At 42.4% G+C, this 24,062-nt stretch overlaps 2 protein-coding genes across 4 annotated transcripts in view; one reads left to right on the plus strand and one right to left on the minus strand.

Moving 5' to 3' along the window:
- Nucleotides 1-6,438: 6,438 nt before the first annotated feature.
- Nucleotides 6,439-14,670, minus strand: LOC138958352 (methyltransferase-like protein 22). The gene is made up of 11 exons (XM_070329465.1): nucleotides 14,444-14,670; nucleotides 13,918-14,137; nucleotides 12,930-13,064; nucleotides 11,492-11,596; nucleotides 10,957-10,997; nucleotides 10,319-10,463; nucleotides 9,636-9,767; nucleotides 9,009-9,095; nucleotides 8,699-8,798; nucleotides 8,040-8,208; nucleotides 6,439-7,026 (listed from the first exon to the last, which is right to left on the minus strand). The coding sequence occupies exons 2-11, from the start codon at nucleotides 14,012-14,014 to the stop codon at nucleotides 6,988-6,990; spliced, it is 1,050 nt and encodes a 349-aa protein (XP_070185566.1). The 5' UTR covers nucleotides 14,015-14,137; nucleotides 14,444-14,670; the 3' UTR covers nucleotides 6,439-6,987.
- Nucleotides 14,671-16,305: 1,635 nt separating this feature from the next.
- Nucleotides 16,306-24,062, plus strand: part of LOC138958353 (PDZ and LIM domain protein 3-like) — a 40,853-nt gene continuing 33,096 nt past the window's right edge. For 2 of the 3 annotated variants that reach the window (XM_070329466.1, XM_070329469.1), the window contains exon 1: nucleotides 16,308-16,774. In XM_070329466.1, coding sequence (XP_070185567.1) covers nucleotides 16,649-16,774 — 126 coding nt within the window. In that variant the 5' untranslated portion in view covers nucleotides 16,308-16,648. Of the gene's footprint in view, nucleotides 16,775-24,062 lie in introns of all 3 variants that reach the window. The other variant, XM_070329467.1, reaches the window with a different exon arrangement.

A 24,062-nucleotide genomic window follows, 5' to 3' on the forward strand; every position in this document is an offset into this window, starting at 1 on the left:
CGCTGACAAGGATAACCTTCTTCAGATCAGGGAGAACTGAAGAAAGGTGTTGCAGAACCTGCTGCACGCATGCCTGTGCAAAATGGGCATCGTGTTTCAAATCATCACTGAGGAAGATTAGTGTGTCACGCCTCAGTTCCTGGCAGTCAGAGCCTGGGCATTTAAAGAAAGCCACAGCTGGGAACAATGTTACCTGACTATAACCCCAGTGGGCGCTTTGTGGTTCATCCTGGAACTTGCACAAGAAATTTGCAGCAAAGTCACAGGTGACAATAGCCCACCCTTCAGGAAGCTTTGCCTTCAAAGACTGCAGCTGCTTTCGCTGCCACTCAGCATTGAAGAGATGCCTGCACAAAGGACCCAGTTCCTGCAACAACTCATGCAAACACGCTTCAACTGTTCCTTCCTTTCGCACTTTCTCCATCCGTGAAGACTTTCCTTTTTTCACCTGCTCCCATTTACTCCAACTCACACGTTTCTTCATTTTTTCGCCCAAATCTTTCACAAATCTTTCTCTCACACGCTCCGGTCCACATTTGCAACACTTTCGATCCACACACATCAAAGCAGGAAATACTTCAAACAAACACACACTTTCATCTAACAGATCTCTCACACTATCGCACTTCTCTGACAAGAAACGGTTAAGCCGGGTCAGTTTCAGTTTGGGATTCAAACATATTTCGCACAGACACTGCCGAAACTTTAACTTCTTCACAGAAGAAACGTTGGCTGGCTTGTGTCTGTGAAATGTCCTCAATGAAACTGTTGCCTCCGTCTCTGCAGTGTACTTTTTGTGGAGCTCCTTCACAGATTTGGTCAGCTGCCGCTTCTTTGTAGATTTACAAGGATCAGGGCAGGAATTCTTGTGGAAGAAGTCTGTGATGGCCGTTTGAAATCCTATCCCCCGCCTCTTGTAGGGACTGTGCTCCCCCAAGGTAAGAGAAAATCTCTTGTTGATCCCGACTTTTTCAATTTCGCCACAGTCTTTGAAAGCCTGGGCTAGTCGCCTCTTGTGCTTTAGCGTGTTTACGTCTCTTTTCTTGCTGAGGCTGCCAACGTGATGTCGCAGAGTCTCAACAGGGTCTGGCGTCTTGTCTGGGGTGGAGTAGGACACATTCAGTACTTTTAATGCTTTTCTTGTCTTGAGGTCTGAATACTTCACAACACCTTTAAAAAGATGAGCCAGTTTCGCCCCCTGCGTCTTGAACTTGGCTTTCATTCGACTGACAGCCCTCTTGTAAGCTCCCTGTGTAGGGTATGGGCAGCCAGATTGTTGAAAGGCCGCCTGAGCTTGGACTGCCTTTTCGACTTTGGCAACTTCAGCAGCCATTTTCGCCTCCTTCTTTTTGTATTTTTGGGACATTATTTTCTCTTTGACACGCCGTTTCTTCTGTGCGGTTATCCCGTCCCTGTAGTTTTGAGATGCCTGACGCCATTTCTCTCGTTTTTTCTCTACCTTCTCCCTTGCTGTCCCCTTGGCCGCAACACCTTGTCGCTCTTGCCTTTTCCTTGCACTGAAAAAGAAACGTGAGTAGGATATTTGAACTGTGAAACACGTCGTGATTTTAACCTCCCTAAAGATTGAATTGCGATGTGTAGGGACAGGTTAGAAGGTTATCACGGATTTCGTGTATTGCACGAGGGAATATCCTTGACTTAAACTGAACAGTGTTTACCAGTTGGAAAGATATAGTTATTCTTGACTTGGAAGTAGCACAGCGTTTAACATTCTCAACCGAGCAGGTTGTCAGCGCGTGTGGGTCTTGTTCGGGGAACAAGCACTCTTTCAAGAGACGGGTCCTTAAGGTAAATGATTTACTATGTTGTATATTATTGAAGCTTGAATACATAGCTGGAATGTAAAGGTTAGTGTATGCAAAGTGCACTAAATTCCAGTGTGAAGTTTAAAGAGAATTCTTGTTGTGATTGTATTACGGTTTTTGTTGGGAAATTCTTTATTCGCACCAAACACCACTTCTTGACACCTACCCAAAGTGGAACTATGGGAAAGCTGGGATCTCACAGCCGAGTGCCATTCACTGCACGAATCCGACTATCACGTAGTCTCACACTGCCATCACCATTCTATTCAATAATCATCCCCCACACAAAAAATAATAATCTTGCCGGGTCTAGCAAAGGATTCATATTCCACACACACGGGATTCATTTCGTGCAAAGTTGTAAAATACGTAAAGGCACTTACTCATACACCTGCTGTCGCTCTCTTGCAAGTTTTCGGGTATGTTCCAGCTGTTCCACAGTTTGATGTTTTCGCCGGGTTTTCTGCATCCGGTTTCGGTTCTTCTCCCTCATCTGTTCTTGACACTTGGGGTCCTGTTCCATCTTGTTTCTGTATTTGCGGCATTTTTTCACATTTGTCTTTATCGATGCTTTGGCCATGATCTCCGACGGTGGTTAATACATGATGAATCTGAAAATGTTCAAACATCGACTGAATACTCATGTGCGTAGTTTTAGCAAAAGAGAAAACTACCGTAAACTACCTAGTATATACGCCCCACACACACCCCACACCCCCCCCCCCTATGCAACAATGTTGCCCAAAAGTTGGGGGTGGGCGTTTACTAGGTACTATACCCTTTGCAGTTGCAGTTCCTTTGCTAGATTAACAAGTTTTTGTTCACTTGGCAAGGAAGTGTTCAAAGGATGCATTATTGCACAAAAAGTTCCTCTGGCTCTCATTCTCTCATACACACACACGCACGCACGCACGCACTGACGCACGCACGCACGCACGCACACACACACACACACACACACACACACACACACACACACACACACACACACACACACACACACACACACACACAAAAGGAATTCTGCAAGCAAACCATGAAGGAAATAGTGTTGCTTTATTGTCTATCAACAAGTTTATAACTCCAAAAGATAATGATCGAAAATGGGGGGTGGGCGTTTACTGGGTACTGTACCCTGTGCGCAGAATCTGACCAAAAATAGGGGGTGGGCGTTTACTCGATATTGGGCGTATACAAGGTATTTTACGGAACAAGCTTACAAACTAAACAATTGTGAAGACAACCGAGTAGTTATATGAAATAATATAAACTTTGATTTCAAAGAATAAAACATTCAAGCCAGGGGCATGTTTCTGGTACACCTGGTAGGTAAGTAGAGATTAAATTGTCGACACAACAGATGAGACTGGCTACCACTGTTTATTTTAATACACTTTTAAGCAAATTTTAAATTGTGTTCAACCATATACACCAAACTCACCCAAACTCCTAAAACATCCAAGAAAAGGAAAAATGTGTCCAAGCAAGGAAAAACGCCATTTCTTCAAAGGCTGGAATAACTACAGAGGCAGCCGCGTCATTACACACAATGCAATTACGTCATACATCATACATTTCTATGAGTCATGTTGAATGGAATGGTGGCATGTGCCTCTATTCTAGCTAACAACAAAGCTGAAAAAATGAATATTATCTGTTTGTTTTGTTTGTTTTACCCGTACGAGACCTTTCTGTGACCTTGACATGTGACAAGGATCTACCTTAACTTCTTTAAGTCGGAGTTGAGAGTTGTGTGATGTTTGAAGGCTCTCCCTTTAAAAACAACTGAGATAATGATGCATTTTCGTGTTTTTGATTTGCCCATGTGACCTTGAGATTCGACAAAGGTCAACAAGACTTTAACCGTGTATGGAGGCTATTAAGCCCAAAAATGTGAACTTTCAAGGTTCTTGCTTTGAAAAACTCTGAGAAAAAGGTTATGTTTTTTTTTTTACCCACACGAGACCCTGCTATGACCTTCACATTTCTCAAGGATCAACCTTGAATTCTCCATGTTGAACAATCATTAAGCAAAAGCGTTGTTTGAAGTTTGAAGGTTCTAGCTTCAAAAATCTCTGAAAAAATATGTTTCATCCGTTTTCTGAACCACATGTGACCCAGCCGTGACCTTGAAATCTGACAAGGGTCAACAAGACTTTTACCATGCATGGGGGCGATTAAACCCCAAATGTGTGTGAAGTTTCAAGGTTTCAACTTAAAAAACGTCTGAGAAAAATATACATTTTCCTTTTTGGACAATGTGTTGCACGCAAGACAACACGACAAACGCTCGTGTTATCATTCTTTTACTTTAAGGTCGACTTGCGTGCCCGCTCTTTCGCTAATCTCAATTAAAATTCATCTTAGAAGTTCGGTTTTATTACGCTTTTAATTAAGAAGATTAAACTAAGACAACAAATAGTTAGTTTTACCCATTAAACTCGATAAGGTAGTGACATTTTATGTTGAACGCAAGAAGGTGTCGCACGCAAGATCTGAAAAGATGTTGACGACATAATTTCAACACTTGATAGCGCAATCGTGGTTCGTGATTTCTTCACAAATTTTGAACACAGAATGTGTCACGTGGTTCCGTAAATGAAGTAGATCTTTGTACATGTAAATTTTGTTTTTAAAAGAAAATAACCGTTAATTACCGAACATTTTGTCGCACGCAAGATATGACGAAATTTTCAAATCGTTTTCAAAAATGCTGTTCAAAAGTTCTGCAGTCTTTGCTGGATTACTTGAAAGACAGCAGTTTGATACACCGTTATCGCTTGACGTGTCGACATCAATTCCAGAGTTTTTGAAAAAGAAATTTAGTAAATATCTGCGATTGAAAAATGTATGCCGTGATGACGAATCATCTTGCGTGCGACACCTTAAAATTCGGTTATCGAAAAAAAAAAATTCTCTCGAGATTTAGATTTGACGTTTGGTCTCGTCTGTAAAGCGATGTTTCAGGCATTCAATCAAACTAAATGCAATTCATTTGTGCTTCTTGTTATTTTTCTGTGGCATATTCAAAACACGAGGTATCACGATGTCCTTTTTCAGATGGCCGGTTTTGGCGTTATTTTTGACTTTAAACAAAGATAACTTCAAAACCGTTCAAGTCAGACACACGAAATTATGTCCACTATCTCTTCGCACATTCATCCACACACACACCAATTTTCAGCAGACACACGTTTTTAGAAACATTTTTATTGTAAAACAAAGTCGTCTTCTGTTCTGTGAGCACCTTTTGGCACTTAGTCATTTGTGTTCCTGTGCACGCCTCCTGAATAAGCAATCTTATGTTATTTTCAGCATATTTCTGTTCACACACACACACACACACACAAACAGGCCATTTGGCACACAAGAACAGGTTAGGATTTTCATTACGACTATGTTTGGTTGGGTGTATTAGGGGTAGGTGAATAAGCAGCAGACATTAGCAAAGGTGGTACACCCAAGTTAGGTATTGGTACTGATCCGAAAGGTGATTTGACTATATGGATATATATGGAAGTGTATGAATTTGTTGACTCCTAAATCAGCTTTCCAGGGTAATAGTGTATTTGTGTTCCTGTGCACCTCTCCTGAATAAGCATCTAATGTTATTTTCAGCGTATTTCTGTTCACACACACACACACACACACACACACACACACACACACACACACACACAAACACACACACACACACACACGTGCGCACACACAAACACACACACACACACACACACAAACACACACACACACACACACAAACACACACACACACACACACACACAAACACACACACACACACACACACACACACACACACAAACACACGTGCCCACACACACAAAATAACACAAAGAGACTTATTGATGTTACATGTGTTTGTGTGTACCATTTATTCCTTGTTCTTTCAAATATTCAGCCAAAATTGTGCTAAGCATTCAGACAATGTTGCTTCTAGAATCAATCACAGTATCAACTCGCTGTACACACATTTAAAAAAAAAATTCAACATCGCATAGTATACCTACTACAATTTAGTACATCCGATCAAAATAACTTTATATGGACATTCTTTTTCACACACATTTTGAACCTCACATTAAGGTATATCTAACCTTTGCCGATGTTGGTAAACTGAGCTAGGTATGGAAAGAAATTAAATATTCAAAAAAGGTCAAAAAAAGAAAACTTAAAAAGTAGAAAGGAAGAAGAAGAAGAAGACATTAGAGACATGGGTTAATTATCTAGGGTGTGCACAAATCGTGCATTTAGCAGAGGGATTGTTTGCCCGCATAGAGGCAAAACAACACAGAGGCGAACACCACCTGGTCTGATGTTGTCTATCAATCAATATGAGGCTTATATCGCGCGTATTCCGTGGGTACAGTTCTAAGCGCAGGGATTTATTTTTTTTATTTTTTATTTTTATTTTATGCAATTTATATCGCGCACATATTCAAGGCGCAGGGATTTATTTATGCCGTGTGAGATGGAATTTTTTTTACACAATACATCACGCATTCACATCGGCCAGCAGATCGAAGCCATTTCGGCGCATATCCTACTTTTCACGGCCTATTATTCCAAGTCACACGGGTATTTTGGTGGATATTTTTATCTATGCCTATACAATTTTGCCAGGAAAGACCCTTTTGTCAATCATGGGATCTTTAACGTGCACACCCCAATGTAGTGTACACGAAGGGACCTCGTTTTTTTTGTCTCATCCGAAAGACTAGCACTTGAACCCACCACCTAGGTTAGGAAAGGGGGGAGAAAATTGCTAACGCCCTGACCCAGGGTCGAACTCGCAACCTCTCGCTTCCGAGCGCAAGTGCGTTACCACTCGGCCACCCAGCGATTGCTAAGAGCTCTGACTCTGTGAGTACGTAACAACCTGCAGGCCATTCTTTGCCAATTAGGCGGGTGCACTCTGTAAAGTCCTAGAATGAGGTCTTTTTTTGAAAGTCAAGAGCACATTCAAAGCCTCACTTTCGGCACTGGCCAGCACACTTTATATTTGCTGCAAATCTTCTTTGTGTTTAGCAATCCAGGTCTGGCGGTATCAACAATATGAAATGAAAACAAGAATGCAGTGCTGTCACTGGGGTAAGATCACAGGTAAATTCAACAAATCCATCAGAACGTAGCATGGTGGTGTCATCCATGTGGGAATATTGTCTCTATCTTCCACAGCTCCTGAAAATACAAAACAGTCAATTTCAGTTTGTGCAGGTGTATGCGTTTGTCTGTGAGTGAGTGTATGTGTCAAAGGAAGCTTCGAATGTATACTGCTAGTTTTAGTGAAGGTATTTTTAAACTTATGCTGTCCAGTGTTGTTTTTACATTAATGTTGTTGATCAGTTTGTATAAATGATGCGTGTGTTGGTGTATATGGCTGGATTGAAATGTTTAACCGCAATGTCATCACAAATTCCCAACCTTGGGCAAGTAAAGATTCTGTATTCTGTGTGTTTTCCCCTGTTAAAAAAAACATTGCCAAAATGAATCCAGTTTTACCACAAGCCGTATCTTATCCTCTTGAAATTGATTCATAAAAGGTATCAGATCAATAGCTCAGAGATAACCAGGATTCTTGAGCTCCACTAGAGTTTTTACATTTTATTTCCTTTCATTTCCTTTATTATCCCAATGCTGGGAAATTCGGGTCGCTTCCTCCCAGTGGAAAGCTAGCAGTAACAAAAGTGGCGCTACCCAGGTGTATGCGTGTTTAGGTGTAATCAGCCACCTGCACTTCTGGCAGAATGACGAAGGTGGTGGGACATGGATACCATCTCTGAGTCTGCACATAAAGTTCAATCAATCAATCAATATGAGGCTTATATCGCGCGTATTCCGTGGGTACAGTTCTAGGCGCAGGGATTTTTTTTTATTTTTTTATTTTTTTAAATTTTGTATGCAATTTATATTGCGCACATATTCAAGGCGCAGGGATTTATTTATGCCGTGTGAGATGGAATTTTTTACACAATACATCACGCATTCACATCGGCCAGCAGATCGCAGCCATTTCGGCGCATATCCTACTTTTCACGGCCTATTATTCCAAGTCACACGGGTAGTTGACCCGTGTCCGTCCCTGCCGGGATTCGAACCTGCGACCTTAGGATCAAAAGTCCGCCAGTGCTCTCCCAATTGAACTACCCGACCCCCATCAAAGTGACCGCTGTACAGTGCAGCCCACAACTCACCAGTTCTTTTGCCCGCTGATACTCAAAGTACTGTGGGAAGCTGGTGTTCACCTGAGAGCACACAAAGCGGACCGGTCCCTCATCAATGCCACACAGATCCTCAAGATTTTCACGGAAATGTTCATACGCCGGGCTCACCACCTCTTTGTCAGCGATGGTAAAAAGCTGCCTGGAAAGAAAGTCAGGTCGGTATAACTTCTTGCAAGCATGCTGTCAAAATTGTTGACCAGTGCAGCATGCTACATGACTGAGGAAGCCAAAAAGCTCTGGACTGATACAAGTGGATATTCAGAACCAACATTTTTTCAAAACGCTCACTAGATTTACCATCATATGTGCACCAGTTAGAGACCAACCAAAAAATTATTTTTCAGAAATAAACGCAGACTTTTTTTTTAAGTAAGAATGTCTGGCATCTTAAAATAATTGTTTGAAATGGAAAATTATCTTGTTCCTTGCCATTCTTCTTCTCTATCGCGCATGTATATGTGTCGGCAAATTGTTAGAGGTCCATGCTACCCTGCTAAAACATGTATCTCAATTCCCTTGATCTGAATTAGAATGTTTTTCAAATTACGTTTTTTCCTTGATTTTTTCTCAATACAAATCTGAAACTTCACTTCAGCTCTTTCACAAACATCTTACAGGATCTGACCTACCTTTTCTCCACAGTCATATAAACAATTTTTGTTGGCGTCTTCAGTAGAAGTTTGTAAAGCAGACAGAAGAAAGCATCAGTAAGTTCCAAGTCATATATAACTGCAAAACAAAGGAAAGAAGTTTGTTCAAGCTCAAGGCTCCCAGTAAGCAGAGATCTCCTTTCAAACATTGTACTTTGAAATTATACTGACAGACTTTATTCTTCTGCAAAACATACACATGCACACACAAACAGACACACATTCACCACATGCATCTATGCAAGCATACACACACACACACACACACACACACACACCACAGACTCACCTTCTGCAGCCAATATGATTGAACAAGAGCACAACATATCAACATCCCCATCAGTCAGTCTGTAAGGTTCCAATAGGCTTGAAGACTCTGAAAAACATAATCCACTTCAGTGAAGTAAGGCCAAAACAAAAATAGGTCTGTTTACGGTAACATAGGCCAAAAAAATAGGGTCGGTAGGTCGGGATTTTTTATTTTTTTATTTTTTTTTCCAAAAAACCATATTTTTACGTTATTTTGTGGGGTTTTTTGTTGTTTTTTCCCCCCCAAATGCCCCAAAAAAGTCTAGGGTCGCGCGAAAAAAATAGGGTCGGTCGGGTTACCGTAAACAGACTATTTTTTTGTGTGGCCTAAACACTTTTTTATGCTAATGAAGCAGACGTTTAATGATGCCAACACTGACTTGCAAGTGCGTAAGAAATTCAAGGTCAAATGTAAAAAATTTGTTCCATTAATGTTTGCATCAGTGAAAAATATTTACAAAGTCTGATTGAGATAACCTACAAGTACAAGTCTGTTCCTCTGTGTGAGACATTTTAACTGAGCACTCCTTAACATAATTTTGCAAAAATGTTGAATTCAAAAGTACAGTAAATTTTAACCCTCCATCAGGTAATCCAAATGACTCACCCTTAAAGTCTGTTTTTAGAAAGGAATCTGCCTTCCAGTCTATCTCACGCACTTGAACACTGCTTGTCGGAAGCAGGTGACGGTTGCGTTCAACATTCATGCAGGCCAGTTTCAGAATGTCATCTCCATGATCTGTTTAAAAAGAACCCAAAGATACGATGTCAAAAACAGAGTGCACATTTTATAATGAAGTAAACCTTGCAGAAAAAATTGAAAATACCAACACCATACAAGGACAGTACCCTTCATTATTCAGTATTTCAGATAATATGCCCAAACTCACACAATACATGAATCAGTTAAAAAATACAAAAGTGCATGACACAAGTTTCCACGTGAAAAGACCATGGAGGGAATATTGAAGTGATGAAAAACATGTTTTCTGCCAGCCAAATACTATCAAAACCTTCAACACTCACAGAAATACTTCTTTTATTGTTTTTCTCATCAACTCCGGTAATCACCAAAATATCCAGCAACAGCCAGTAAATGTTGTGCATAGCTAACGTACTGGCAATTAAGTCTTGCGGCAGACAACCTGAACTCAATACACATCAGAACCAACCCAACTTTCATACTTGGGATAGGGGGAGGGGAGATGACAGGCAGCAAACTCACTGAACACTAAGACCAGCCCAATTTTCATACTCGGCATAGGGGGGGGGGAGGTAAGGAGAACTTACCTGTACAGAAGACAGTCTTTGCCATGAAACCAGCAACAATACTGGTCAGACCAACACCAGCACCTAGGTCAAGAACACTGCAACCTTCAAACAGTGCACTGTAGTGGAGTATAAAGTCACACAGCAGTAATGCTCCCAGCCACACCTGCACAATCAACAGGAAAACAGTTCCACTGATAACTAGCCAAACTCTCCGAAAGCGGCGTATGGCTGCCTAAATGGCGGGGTAAAAACGGTCATACACGTAAAATTCCACTCGTGCAAAAACACGAGTGAACGTGGGAGTTTCAGCCCACGAACGCAGAAGCAGAAGAAGACTTGCCAAACAATTTTACTGATACAATGATCTGCAAAACAATTGTACTGATACAATTTTTTAACTGTCAGCACTATCTCCAATACAAGTAAATTATACTATTACTCGCAAGTTAACTACCTGTACTCTCCCTTCCTACTATCATACTGAGAAAATTGAAATTGTGCTTACATTAAGATTCAAGACCCTACATCTTCTTTAGCTGGTATGTATTTAAAAACACAAATAGACAGTCATATTTTATCAGAAAGAACAAGCTCTGGAGTTTTGCAAATCTGTAAGTACATGATTTCCTTTCATCAAAACTTAATTATCTCCTCACCTGCTGTCCCACCATGCTCAAATCTGTTGCCATTTTGTGCACTGAAAAAAAAGGAGTTTATTTTCATGACTTAAAGGTCAAATACATGTGGTTTCAAAAAAAGAACAGTAGTTGTGCAAAATCCACTTTTCTTTTGTAACACCAGTTTTTGAATTTCAGTAAGTCGAAAAAGATAGCAGGCTTATAAAGATCTATAATAAATGTACACCAGGAAAAAATCTTCGAAGTTTAAAGGGAATGGGCTGTAAGTTGTAACCAAACTTACAGGAAGGTGTTCCTTGCACATAACTTACACAGCTAAAATACTGAAGTTTTGCGCTGTTTGGTTCCAATTGCTTCAAATGAAACAGAGAAAAGATAGACTATCACAAGACCCAGATTAAAAAAAATGACGTAAGTTTTAATTCTGGAAAGCAGTCATTATTTTTACTGCTTCCAAGCAAGACTGTAACCAACCTTTCTTTTCCCTTCTTCTTCTTCTTCTTCTTCTGCTGTTTGTACAAATGCTGACCGAAATGAAAGGTAATGTTCTTACCGATAGTAATTATGCATTTTCTTGGTTGTTCTTCAGTGGCTGCTCTTTTCAACACTAGATCACCATCTTCATCATACTGGTAGGCATCATTAGTCCTCTCTGAACCTAAAATATGAAGAACATGCATGTCAGATAATCATACTGTCTATCACAAAACCAATGTAAACAAAAACACACAATCACATTTTATATTTCCTATCTTATTAAATAAATGTATTCTTACGGTTCAGCACCATACCATAATGATTGACGTCCCCTTTCCCCATTATTGGTAACTTTCACCGAAAGCATACATCCCAGTGAGGAATCCACTAACATGCATGGAAGTACATGTGCTTCTTCTTCTTCTTCGTTCATGGGCTTAGACTCCCACGTTCACCCGTGTTTTTAGCACGAGTGGATTTTTACGTGTATGACCGTTTTTACCCCGCCATTCAGGCAGCATACGCCGATTTCGGGGGAGGCATGCTGGGTATTTTCGTGTTTCTATAACCCACCGAACTCTGACATGGATTACAGGATCTTTTCCGTGCACACTTGGTCTTGTGCTTGCGTGTACACACAAAGGGGGTTAAGTCACTAGCAGGTCTGCACATAAGTTGACCTGGGAGATTGGAAAAATCTCCACTCTTATTCTTAACCCACCAGGTGACAGCGACCGGTATTCGAACTCACGACCTCCCGATTCGGAGGCCGATGTCTTACCACCACGCCATTCATGTGCTTCTAAACGGTTGTATCATTTTTCAAGCTACCATTAAACAGACCACAAAAAGCTTTAGATTTTTTTAAAAAGAGAAGAAAAAGGCCTCCTTTCAGATACAGGGGCGGATCACATCGTTTTTAAGGGGTGGTTTCCAAATTTCCCTTAGGGTCAGATCGACGACGTAAAGCATCCGGGCCGGAGCCATACCCTCCCGAAATTGTTGACAAAAACAAGAAAAATTGAGCAATCTGGCGCCAAGAAACTTCCCCTATTACACCTTCCCAAAGTTATTTTGAAAAGACAAATTTGAATTAAAAAAAAATAATTTGACCGATCTGGTGCAACCTGAGCCAACAAATTACCCAACTACCTTCCATTTAAAAGATAAAGGCCGGCTTCTAGGGCATGCCCCCCCCCCCCCCCCTCCCATCTGAATTTGTTTTTTTATAAAAACAAGGAAAATGGAGCAACCTGGTGCAATCTGAGCCATTATATTTTCTTTATTTTCAAATTTCTTTTTTTTTTCTTTCTTCATTTTTGTGTGTGTTTTTTTTAGGCTGGGGAGGGGGGTTCCGGAAACCCCCCTGGATCCGCCCCTGAGATATATCATACAGAAAAATCACAGCAACACAGACAAAACTACACACCAACACACAACATATAAATAAACACTAACACATCACCACCAGCTAACAAAAGCAAGACAACATGCACTGACTCTAATTAACTCACAAGTTTTCAGGCCTTCTGATCTGCCAGAGGTAGCATGATGAAGGTGTTCCATATGTTTGCAGTTGTATAGAGTCAGGTCCTCTTCTCTTCCAAGGTTTGCAATAGACTTTGGCAGCTTGAAGCAAAACCTGGACTCTGTAGCAAAGATAAACAATTGAGATTGTAAGAACGAATGAAGCTATGAAGCCTTGATCGAGTTTATTTCTTAAAACTTGTGTGTCGAAAGCGTAATTTATCAGCCCAAAACGATGACAGTGATTGGCAAAAACATTTTATTGTCAATCTTTAGAAATGTTTACCAACAACTTTCCATCATCACTTCAACCTGCAGCTCTCTTTAAAAGATTGAAATAATTATTGTTTCGAAAACGTCCTCACTTATTTTTTAGATCACATCTTCATTTAGGATCAGTTGTAGACTCTGTAAACCTAGGTGCAGTTAGAAAAATTCTCAAATCACAATACAGTGAAACCTGATTTAAGGCTGTCTTTTTCTTCATTTTCTCTTTATAAAGTCTCTATAAATTACCCTTCTATTATAATGACTCCCTCCTTTATAACACCTACTTTTTTTTCTCAGATGTTTTGAGGTCTAATTATTGTAGTGAAAATGAAAATGAAGGTCTCACCGTCTGAAAACGGAGGTTTCCCTGTACCCAAATATTTTATTTTTTATTTTATTTTTTATTGTTTTTGTGGAGTTTTTAAAAAAAATTTGTTTTACATTGTATATGCTGTACATTACAGGACATCACCTAAACAAGGGGACAAAAACATAAAACAGAACACACTTGGACAATTACAACACACATGGGGTGGGTAGTGTGATCAGGGTTTGGTGGTCGCAGTATCAAAAATATGTTAAAAAAAAGAACCTAAGGGTTACATCAAAACATGCATATATACAAGCGCCAATCCTTGTAAAATGTATCTAATGTATTATTCATAACTGCATTATACTGTACCCAAAATATTACAATGAACCTACCAGAGAGATCAGCATGGCCGAGAGAAGCAGGTGTGCTGGGCAAGCTGGCATGAACATCAGAAAGCACCTGGTCTGGAATCGGACTGTCACAGCTCATGTTTGTCCACAGAGATAAACAAATGGCGTGTTGTTGTTGGCAGAAGAAATGTTCCTCAGCTTTATGCGCGAAAGATGATATGTGAGCTTGTCAAAGCTTTTACTCTGGATTACAACCCCCCTTCTGAAATTTAAAAAAACACCTGCATATATAAAAAGGCAATCACATTGTATTATTTGTTCATCTACCTCAGTCATATATATTAATTATGACATTATAAATATAAGATATATATCCTTTCAACTTCAAGTGCAGAAATCACTGAAACTTGTACCGTTTCAACAAAAGCAATTTTGAAAGGTCTTACACCTTGGAATAAACGAATTAACTGTCGTATGACTCGAAATCAAAGCCGGGGTCAAGTAAATGCAACCAAATTCGATTGCTGTCAGTGGCAAGAAAAGTAGAAAAAAGCAAAAGTAGACATACTCATGATACTGCACCGAGAATCGCCGTCTGCAGATACAACCATCTAGTGTGTGGTTTCATTATTCCAAGCCCCTAAAGTGTGCTCCTGTTGGAGCGAATTGCCTGACAGTACTAGTGTTGGTCAGGGTTGGCCCCTCAAGCATCTATCCAGGGATAAGCTTATGGGAAATCAAAGATTTGACGCTTTTCTCAACTTTAAAATTAGCAGCATGACCGGAAGTATCGAAGAAGGGAGACAAGCGAAATGTGCTTGCGGGCAAAGACCGAAATGCAGTATTTTGCGTCCCTTTGTCGCGTTTTGCATGAAAGAGAGAAAGAGAGAGGGGGGTGGGGGTCTTTTTTTTCGAGGGAAATCGAGTACAAAGAATTAAGTGCTGTTTCACATCCAACCCTCGCGCGAAGAGGGATTTAGAGAGGCAAGGCGGGAGTGTATGTGTTTAAATCTTACTTTGATCTGGTAGGCCTACCCTGTTACTTAATTCGTTTGCCGAGGCTTTGTCGCTTGTTTGTTTTGTTTTGGTTTCGTTTTAGAGCAATAACTCCTTGTACAATCGAACCTGTCCTGGCTTGTGACCAACTCCCGAAAGCGACCACCTGCCCACAACCACTCCCAAGGATCCCAGACGAGTTTTTCTTCACCTTCACAAACCGACCACCTGTCTAGAACAACGTGACTTTTATGATGAATTTAAATATCTTTTTAAAAAGTAATCGCGATACGTGCCTGTGTTGCACACATAACTAGTGCCTAGTGGCAAAGAGTGGTAAACTGCACACATAACTAGTGCCTAGTGGCAAAGAGGGGTAAACTGCACACATAACTAGTGCCTAGTGGCAAAGAGTGGTAAACTGCACACATAACTAGTGCCTAGTGGCAAAGAGGGGTAAACTGCACACATAACTAGTGCCTAGTGGCAAAGAGGGGTAAACTGCACGTAAAAGCTCAGTCTGGAACCAATGGATCCCCGATAGCTTAGCGGTACTCGGTCGGAGCCATGGGTCCACCGAGTCCAAGATACGTTATCTATGGTCTGAGTCATTCCAACTGAGAGACCCACGGCTGTCTGGATTATCACTGCACACAACAACTCTATCATCATGTTTCGTTGTATTGTTCTGTGATCTTCTTCTTCTTCTTTTTGACTGGGGGGAATTTTACGTGTATGACCGTTTTTACCCCGCCATTTAGGTAGCCATACGCCGCTTTCGGAGGAAGCATGCTGGATATTTTCGTGTTTCTATAACCCACCGAACACTGACATGGATTACAGGATCTTTTCCGTGCGCACTTGGTCTTGTGCTTGCGTGTACACGAAGGGGGATAAGCCACTAGCGCTGATGGGGTCTATGTCGACCAAAAGAGTGGGATTCCCTGTAGGTGGAGTTCCTGGAGGGGGATTCCCTGTATACAGGGAATACCACAGGATTAAGTTCCTGTAGCGTGTCGCTGATATCGCTGAAAGTCACCTGATGCTTGGCAACATCGGTAGAATTTGATGTTTTTCAATCTTTTTTGATATTTCTTAGAAATTTGAGTATGGTTTGCAAGTTTTATTGAAAAACTCCACCCTGTGGGATTCCCTGTATTCCCAGGAACTCCACCTACAGGGAATCCCACTCTTTTGGCACATAAGTTGACCTGGGAGATCGGAAAAATCTCTCCACACCAGGCGATTCGAATCCTCGACCTTCCGATTAAGAAGCCGACGTATTACCACCCCGCCACAGCGCCCGTCTGTTCTGTGATCATCACACGCGGTCGCAGTCACCAGTAGAATCAGTCTGGCGCCTGTTGCCGAAAATCATGACGCAACGTTTTCAAGTGGCCGGGTTTCCTCGGCATAACTTGAATGGGAGTTGCCGTTCTGCCTCTGAATCAGTCACCAGTGTTTATCTACCACACACCCATTACAAAGGAAAGCCAAACAGAAAAGTCTCAATATTCGAGCCGGCATTGTTCAAAGGAATCCACCCCCGCCTTTCTCCAAGTATTTCCCGCTACCTGACGTCCTATTAAAAACATGGGTGCGTGCCGTGTGCAAAACGTGGAGTGAGTGAGGACTGAGCGTAAAAGTACTGGCTCTGTATCAGCCAAGCGTTTGGGGCGAAGCAGACGACACGTCTTGATTCAGTGAGATACCACTTTTGAATAAGTTGTGAGAGAATTTCCATCGTCCTGTGTCGTGTGAGAGAAAGAGAGTGACAATGAGTAACGTGGAATACCAGGCCGAAAAATACATGGTGCAGCTTCGGCGGCCCAACACTGCCACACCGTGGGGATTTCGTCTGCAAGGCGGGGTTGATTTCAGCACACCCCTCTCCGTCCAGGTGGTAAGTGCACCTCATGATACGCATGGTTGCTTTTTCGGTCGGATGGCTCTTCAGCAGTCTTGTCTGTCTGCGTGTTGTGGTTGTGTGATGATGGTTTTATGGGTGGCACATTGATTCATGGCCGTCAGGCCTGTAGTGAGTTAGACGATGTGGTAGTGTGTGTAGTAGTAAAATTGATATTGATGGTTTTGTTTTCGTTCTTTTGTACCCACCCCCGTTCGTCTTGGACCGTACAGCTGTGACTAGTGTAATAAGTGTGCCTCAGTGATGCTACCCCGAGCATCCAGGAGCCACCTTACTCCCATGATCTGTATCATCCACCCGGCATATCATATTTGCCGCCTCTCAGAATGTACACTACGTTTCGATAAGAACTGGTTTACTTGGCGCAGCCTCGAATAATTATCTACAACACTCGCCCAACTCTCCAATGCTGAATCGTTGTTTTCATCAGCGCCGCTTATTTTCAAAACTTGCCTACAGTAACACCGGCAGATCGCAGATTGCTTACCTGCATTCCTGACCCACTCACCTTTCTGCGGCACCCCCAGTTTTCTGGATCCTCCCACTACTCCCCCCCCCCCCCTCCTCTCTCTCCTCCACACACCTTCGTACCTAACGGGCTACTCGTTTCAGATCTGTGTCAGCCTCTCGTGACGTTACCTAGCAGCAGCTGTTGTGACATCAAAATAAAACATCAGCAGCCGATGTAAGTTTCAGCCGAGCGTCGGCCGAGTCACACACAAACACCCCACTATACTGACGCTAGGGAAAGTCGCTGTGTGTTGCTGAATTTACCTGGGCCGCTTTCCTAACGTCACGTTGTAGCAGTGAGAAATCAGGACTTGGCACTGCGGCAGTCTGGAACTAGTGGAAGAAAGCAAGGTGCCACGGCAGGAAACCCAGTGTGTAAACATGCGCTATATAAGGTGTGGTGCGGGGATTGGGGGGGATCAGTAGAGAGAGTGCTGCGGCAAGCCTGAAATACCGCCATCACAGGTAACTGAACTGCTGCCGGAGCGGCCGCCCGGTGCCTGCTACTGCGTGCACACGGAAACACCGGTGCCAGGAAATGTGTACAGTCATGCTAGATTTGCATTTCCCCCGCTGTATGAAATTGTTTTGTATTGCTTTTGACACAAACTGAACAAACGTGATTAGGGACTTATTAGTTTTTTGGTTTTTTGGGTTTTTTTACAGGACTAACACAAAAATAAAGTTTTTCATGGGTTACGTGTCGTGAACAATCAATCAAACCCATATAAAAAATTAAAAAATGCAAATGTTGCGGCCGATATGATTATGAACATTCCTTTTCTGTTTCAAATTAACAACATGCTGCGGTGCTACAAAACTGTTGAGCTGTTATTACATCTCAGTGAAACTGATCGACTCAGTGATAACATCATCGCGGCATCAGGGAAGGGGTCGTAACTGGGTGACCTGACTAGGCCATGCATGGTCATGAAACGGAAACCGCAACCGCAATGAGCCCCTGTGGGCATGTTTGCGATGACCCCACTTTATTACGTTAATTGAATGATCTTAGTTTGGTTAGTAATGACATTGGTAGAATTTGTGCCACACCAACAATAACAAAGTTTCATCTCAAGTTGGGACGATTATCTGCCCGGCCCATGTCACAGTGGTCGTCTCCTAGAACTTGGTATACGTATGTCATTTCGCAAAGTCAGCGAAAACCTAACGAAATTTCAGCCTTACACGCGAATGGGGAAAAACAAATCGTGGTGTGGGGAAGGGGCGGACCTGCGGACTGGCTCAACAAAATCTTTCAAGCAATTAGATCAACACGGTGGAGGGGGGGGGGGGGGGGCTGGCAGACGTCGGGTGGCTTGTTGACTGACCAGGGTCCGATAACCTCATGCATGAGTCAATGACCTACGGTAGATTAAAAGAATGTAGCATTGGGTGTTCCTTTCTGGTAGTAAAAGTCTGGCTTGGCTTTATTAAAAGGAAAAAGATGATTGATATGTTAAAGGCAATTTAATGTCCTGCCATCGTCCCAGACGGGGGTGAGGGGGGTATGAAAACAAAATTATCAAAGAAGGACACACACACTGGACACGCACGCACCCACTGACGCCCTCACGCAGACCCACGCACGCACGCACACATACACGCACGCACGCACGCACACACACACACACACACACACACACACACACACACACACACACACACACACACACGATATATTTAGGACCAGACCGTAACTTTTACACAAAATCAGTGCTGCAAAACTTCAAACTTTATGAGGGAAGAATAGAAAGCGCTGTGCGCGCAGAAAGGTAAAGTGCTCTGCACGGAAGGTCAACAAGAGAGACAGGCGTACGTCAATCCCTGTCACTCTAATGGAAATGTATAATTCAACGTGTCACCCTTCCAAGCTGTGAAATGTTAAATTGGGGGAAATCTGAATGGCAAAAGTGCGGAGGGGGGATAAAAAAAAGGATTGCGAGGGGGAGGGGGGGGGGGGGGCGATTGTAAATGCCAAGGTTTCGCGAAAGAATGAGTGCGAGCGACCCTTTTAGCATACCGCATTGTACAGAAGTTTCTCATTATGGCACAGTCTCTTATTCATGACTGTTTCAAAGATTGAGTCAACTCATGGCTTTCTCATAACGCCCCTTGGGTTATCAGATTGGTTGTTACATGTGAATTAAACAGTTTAAGACTCAGTAGACGAACACTAATACACTATGACAATGGTTAAAACCATACTTTTTAAGTGGACATAAAAAGCATGACCTTAGTGGCTTATATATAATGTGAATTCATAGGAAGCTTATATAAATTTGATAACGATGTGGAAATTGCGAAGAAGCTCAACGTACAGCGAGATCTCGCTGTTAGTGTTACAAATACAACAGATCTATATACTAAAGATGATAGGGATGGATGGGGGACAAGGGCTAATCTCTAACAGTTTTACGTTGATTCAGTCCACTAATATTTTTTTTATTTGTAGATCAGTATTTCCATATTAGTCGCGTTCTACAACAATATGGCACTAAAAAAACCATAAACTCATTGTTTAGCCCATGATTGAATTGCCACATTATGTGACTTGAAACGCCCGGCAGGTCACCGAGCTACCGAACCATGTTAAACGGCCTTCTCCATTGAAATCGGCCGTTGACACACTGAAAAACGGCCGCGGTTCTGTATTATTCTTATCGGCTGCTAGGATGAGTCATCGTTGAAGGAGACTGTAGAAATACAGACATAAAGACACCAACATTACCCCTGTGTTTGTCAAAGACTGATGTGTTTAAAATCACTAACCCCCAAAAGAGAGCAACGATTGACGTCATTCGTTTAAGTTTAGTTGTGTATGTGGCGTTCCCCTGAAAGCGGTGTATGGCTGCTTAAATCAGTAAATGGCGGGATAAAAACGGTCATACATGTATGTAAAATCCCGATCACGTGCAAAAAACACGAGTGTACGAGGGAGTTTCAGCCCAAGAACGCAGAGGAAGAAGTAGAAGAAGAAGTTAGTGTGTGTGACGGCGTCACCTGAGCAATGTTGGCTATTGAAATCCTGATGTGTCACTGTCAGTTAGTTGTGATTAAGTTCGCGTCGTGAACATGTTCACAAAGGAGACCATGCACACGTTATAACATACTGTGTCTTCATTTTAAACGCACTAAATGTCATCAGGGCGCGCCCCCAGTCTTTCACCCCCAGTACACTTTGTCGTCTGCGCAAACAAGACTCATGCACGGTGAATGAAAAGCGAATTTGAAATGCAACCGTTGAAAGGTCAGGCCTGTGCACCTTCTACACACAGAAATCCCAACACGTTTTGGATGTTTTTTCAGCCATAGGGTACAGTGGTTTTATTTCAGCAGTGAACTGGTTTGAGCTTTTGAATTTAAATTTTATCCTTGCTATTTCTTATGGAATGGGTCCATTGCCTAGCAGTTACTATAGATGCCTTCTGTAGAGGTTGTTCTGCGCTGACTCGCACAGTACATAGCACAGGAGCTTGTATCCAACCACCGGTCGATAATTATTTACTCCTGCATGCTTATTATTTACTGCTGCATGCTTACCCTTACTACTACTACTTATTAGTAAATAGTAGTAGTAGACTGTATGGAATAAGGAGTAAATATATGGAATAAGGAGTAAATAGTGATCGACCGGCGATTGGATACAAGCTCCTGTGGTACATAGTTACTGTTTTGTTCGACTGAAAACACACCGCAGGTAACCTTTCTATTTCGGGGCAGGGTTAGGCTGCAAGTTGGCCATTTGGTTCTGTACTTAAAGCTTTTTTTTCGATTCACCTACAAATTAACTCGCGTAAGCACGCTCGCATACATGCACACGCTCGCACACATACACACAACACACACACACAACACACACACACACACACACAATAAAACACACACACACACAAACACACTGACACACACACACACGCACGCACGCACGCACTCACACACACACACACAACACACACACACACACACACACACACACACACACACACACACATATATATATATATATTACCCAATATTGACGGACTGTGTGATGATATCTTCTGCTATGGTCTGTTGAGACAGTGATATCAAAATCGAGACCGGAGGTCGAGATTTTGATATCACTGTCGAAACAGACCAATAGCAGAAGGTATCGTCACACAGTCAGTCAATGTTACTGTAGATATATTGCTAATTCTCTGGACATTTTGTATTTACTGTAAAGAAATTACAAAAGTATTTGTCTCAGTTCTGGCTGTTCCATATCCCTCCCTCTGATTATGATTTCTTTTTGTTCACTCTTTTCTTGTACTTTTCAGTATTTCAAAATGTCTTTTCTTTCAAAAAGTCTTTAGTCACTTGCTCAACTAAATTCTGGGATAATTACATTTTCATATATATTTGTTTGTTTTTAAATTTAGGTGTTTTTGTTTTTGAAGTGGGGAAGCAATAAAGAGGTCGTCGATATCAAAACTGATATCGACGGAAATGTCGTCGATATCACTTTTGCATTGACTGATTGAGCTCAGTTTTGCCCAATTGACCAATGGAAATCCATGTAACATATGAAATAGCAATATATATAATACACACACTGTGAGTGTGACACAACCACACACACACACACACACTCTCTCTCTCTTCCTCTCTCTCTTCCTCTCTCTCTCTTCCTCTCTCTCTCTCTCTCTCCCTCTCTCTCTCTCTCTCTCCCCTCTCTCTCTCTCAGTCTCCCCCTCTCTCTCTCTCTCTCTCTCTCTCTCTCTCTCTCTCCCCCTCTATCTCTCTCTTAAGTCTGTGAGTAGTTAGCAATCACCGCTATTATTCTGTTCCTCGTCGTTTTCCAGTGTTCATACATGTATATATAGAAATAGTTCCTACAAAACAGCCACACCCAGGCAAGATAAACCCAGGTGAAGCACGCCATGTATGCCGGAAGGGGCAAGTGCCTATTAGTGCACGCCAACTGCTCTCAGGGTTGAATTGCCAATTAGTGCACGCCAACTGCTCTTAGTCTTAGGGTTGAAGGATATCTTCTTTCCTCAGATTAGAGTCTTGCAGTTGCAGTGTCTTTTTGGAGTCAAGGGACAGTTGTGTCTACAGGTAAGTTATTGATAGCAAAAGCTGTACGGGTGTAACTAGACAGACGGGGATGTCTGTGAGTGACCAACAATTGTACTGTTCAATCTTTGCTTCGGCCAACTGAAGGCGTGTTTTAGAATCTATTAGGTATTCGAGTTACACTAATGACCATTACCAATAAGCCATTGCCACAATGACTGTAAAAGGAACAGAAGCAAATGTTTGTAATGGATTTGTTTCTTGGTTGACCGGCGTAAATCAGTGTCGTTGTAACTCCAAGAACAGAAGCTGGCACTAAGTACTCGCGGTCAAAAAAGACACATTTTAAAAAGTCCTTGCAGAAGTCGAGGGCCGTAGTTGTATGGATTTTCAACTGGTAAGTGGACATTAATAACATTTTAACCACCAGCAGACAGCACGGCTATCTGTAGCCACCGGAGGACAGATTTTAGGGTCCTTCTCAAGAGTCAAGTGCTTCGAGGAGTGTCCGCAAGTTATCAAAACGACGAGGGCGTTGGACAGAAGGAGTCAAACGACATGAGGGGTCATACGAAGAGGGTACCGGAGGGCAATCATGGTGGGTTGAGGGGGGAGAGGCGGGCTTCCCAGCGCTATCAAACCCAGAGATCTAAGTGCGGACAAACAAACAAACGGACAAACAAACAAACAAACAATCAAACAATCAAGCAGACAGAGTGTAACCTATACACCTCCGAATATACGGGATATAACTATGAGGGCGTTGGACAGATAGGGGCAGACGAAGAGGCCATAGCAAACGGCGGGAAGGGACTCTGTAGTGTAGGGACTAAGCTAACTGATTATTTGTCACGTCCTCACACGCCTGTAATAGGACTGTCCACAGGTCAGTGTTATCAAAACTGTAAGAGTGTCGGACAGGAGACAGACGAAGAGACCATAGCAAATGGACTAAGCTAACTGGTTATTTGTCACGTCCTCACACGCCTGTAATGATGGGACTGTCCACAGGTCAGTGTTATCAAAACTGTAAGAGTGTCGGACAGAAGGAGACTTACGAAGAGACCATAGCAAATGGGAGTGAAAGAACTCAGCTAACTGATCATTTGTCACGTCCTCGCACGCCTGTAATAATAGGACTGTCCACAGGTCAGTGTGATCAAAACTGTAAGAGTGTCGGACAGAAGGGGTCAGACGAAGAGGCTACCGGAGGGCAAACATGTGTGTGTAGGTTGTGCAATGGGGGAATCGGGGGGGAGGCGACTGTTTGGCTTGGCGTGATAACCACATTAGGACAAGTGTCGGCCGAGCGCCGTCGTGTTGACACTATGCTTTACCCAACAGGTTGTCCGCATACACGCTACAACGGGGAGCCACGAGGCGTTCACACTCCTATGTTACAGGTCTAATGGACGTCAGGTCCTCGGTGGTAAGACGTCGGCCTCCTAATCGGGAGGTCGCGAGTTCGAATTCCGGTCGCTGCCGCCTGGTGGGTTAAGAGTGGAGATTTTTTCCGATCTCCCAGGTCAACTTATGTGCAGACCTGCTAGTGACTTAACCCCCTTCGTGTGTACACGCAAGCACAAGACCAAGTGCGCACGGAAAAGATCCTGTAATCCATGTCGGAGTTCGGTGGTTATGGAAACACGAAAATACCCAGCATGCCAACTCAACGAAAGCGGAGTGAGCTGACTATGCTCTCAGACTCAGAGTA

This window comes from Littorina saxatilis, linkage group LG2 (genome assembly GCF_037325665.1).
Source record: "Littorina saxatilis isolate snail1 linkage group LG2, US_GU_Lsax_2.0, whole genome shotgun sequence".
Lineage (NCBI taxonomy): Eukaryota > Metazoa > Mollusca > Gastropoda > Littorinimorpha > Littorinidae > Littorina > Littorina saxatilis.

Coding starts and splice junctions, on each gene's coding strand:
- LOC138958352 (XM_070329465.1), bottom strand. CDS start 14,014: ATGAGCTGTGACAGTCCGATTCCAGACCAGGTGCTTTCTGATGTTCAT. Junction 8,209..8,698: donor TATATGACTGTGGAGAAAAG/GTAGGTCAGATC, acceptor CTTTCTTTCCAG/GCAGCTTTTTACCATCGCTG. Junction 7,027..8,039: donor ATCAGCGGGCAAAAGAACTG/GTGAGTTGTGGG, acceptor TTGTATTTTCAG/GAGCTGTGGAAGATAGAGAC.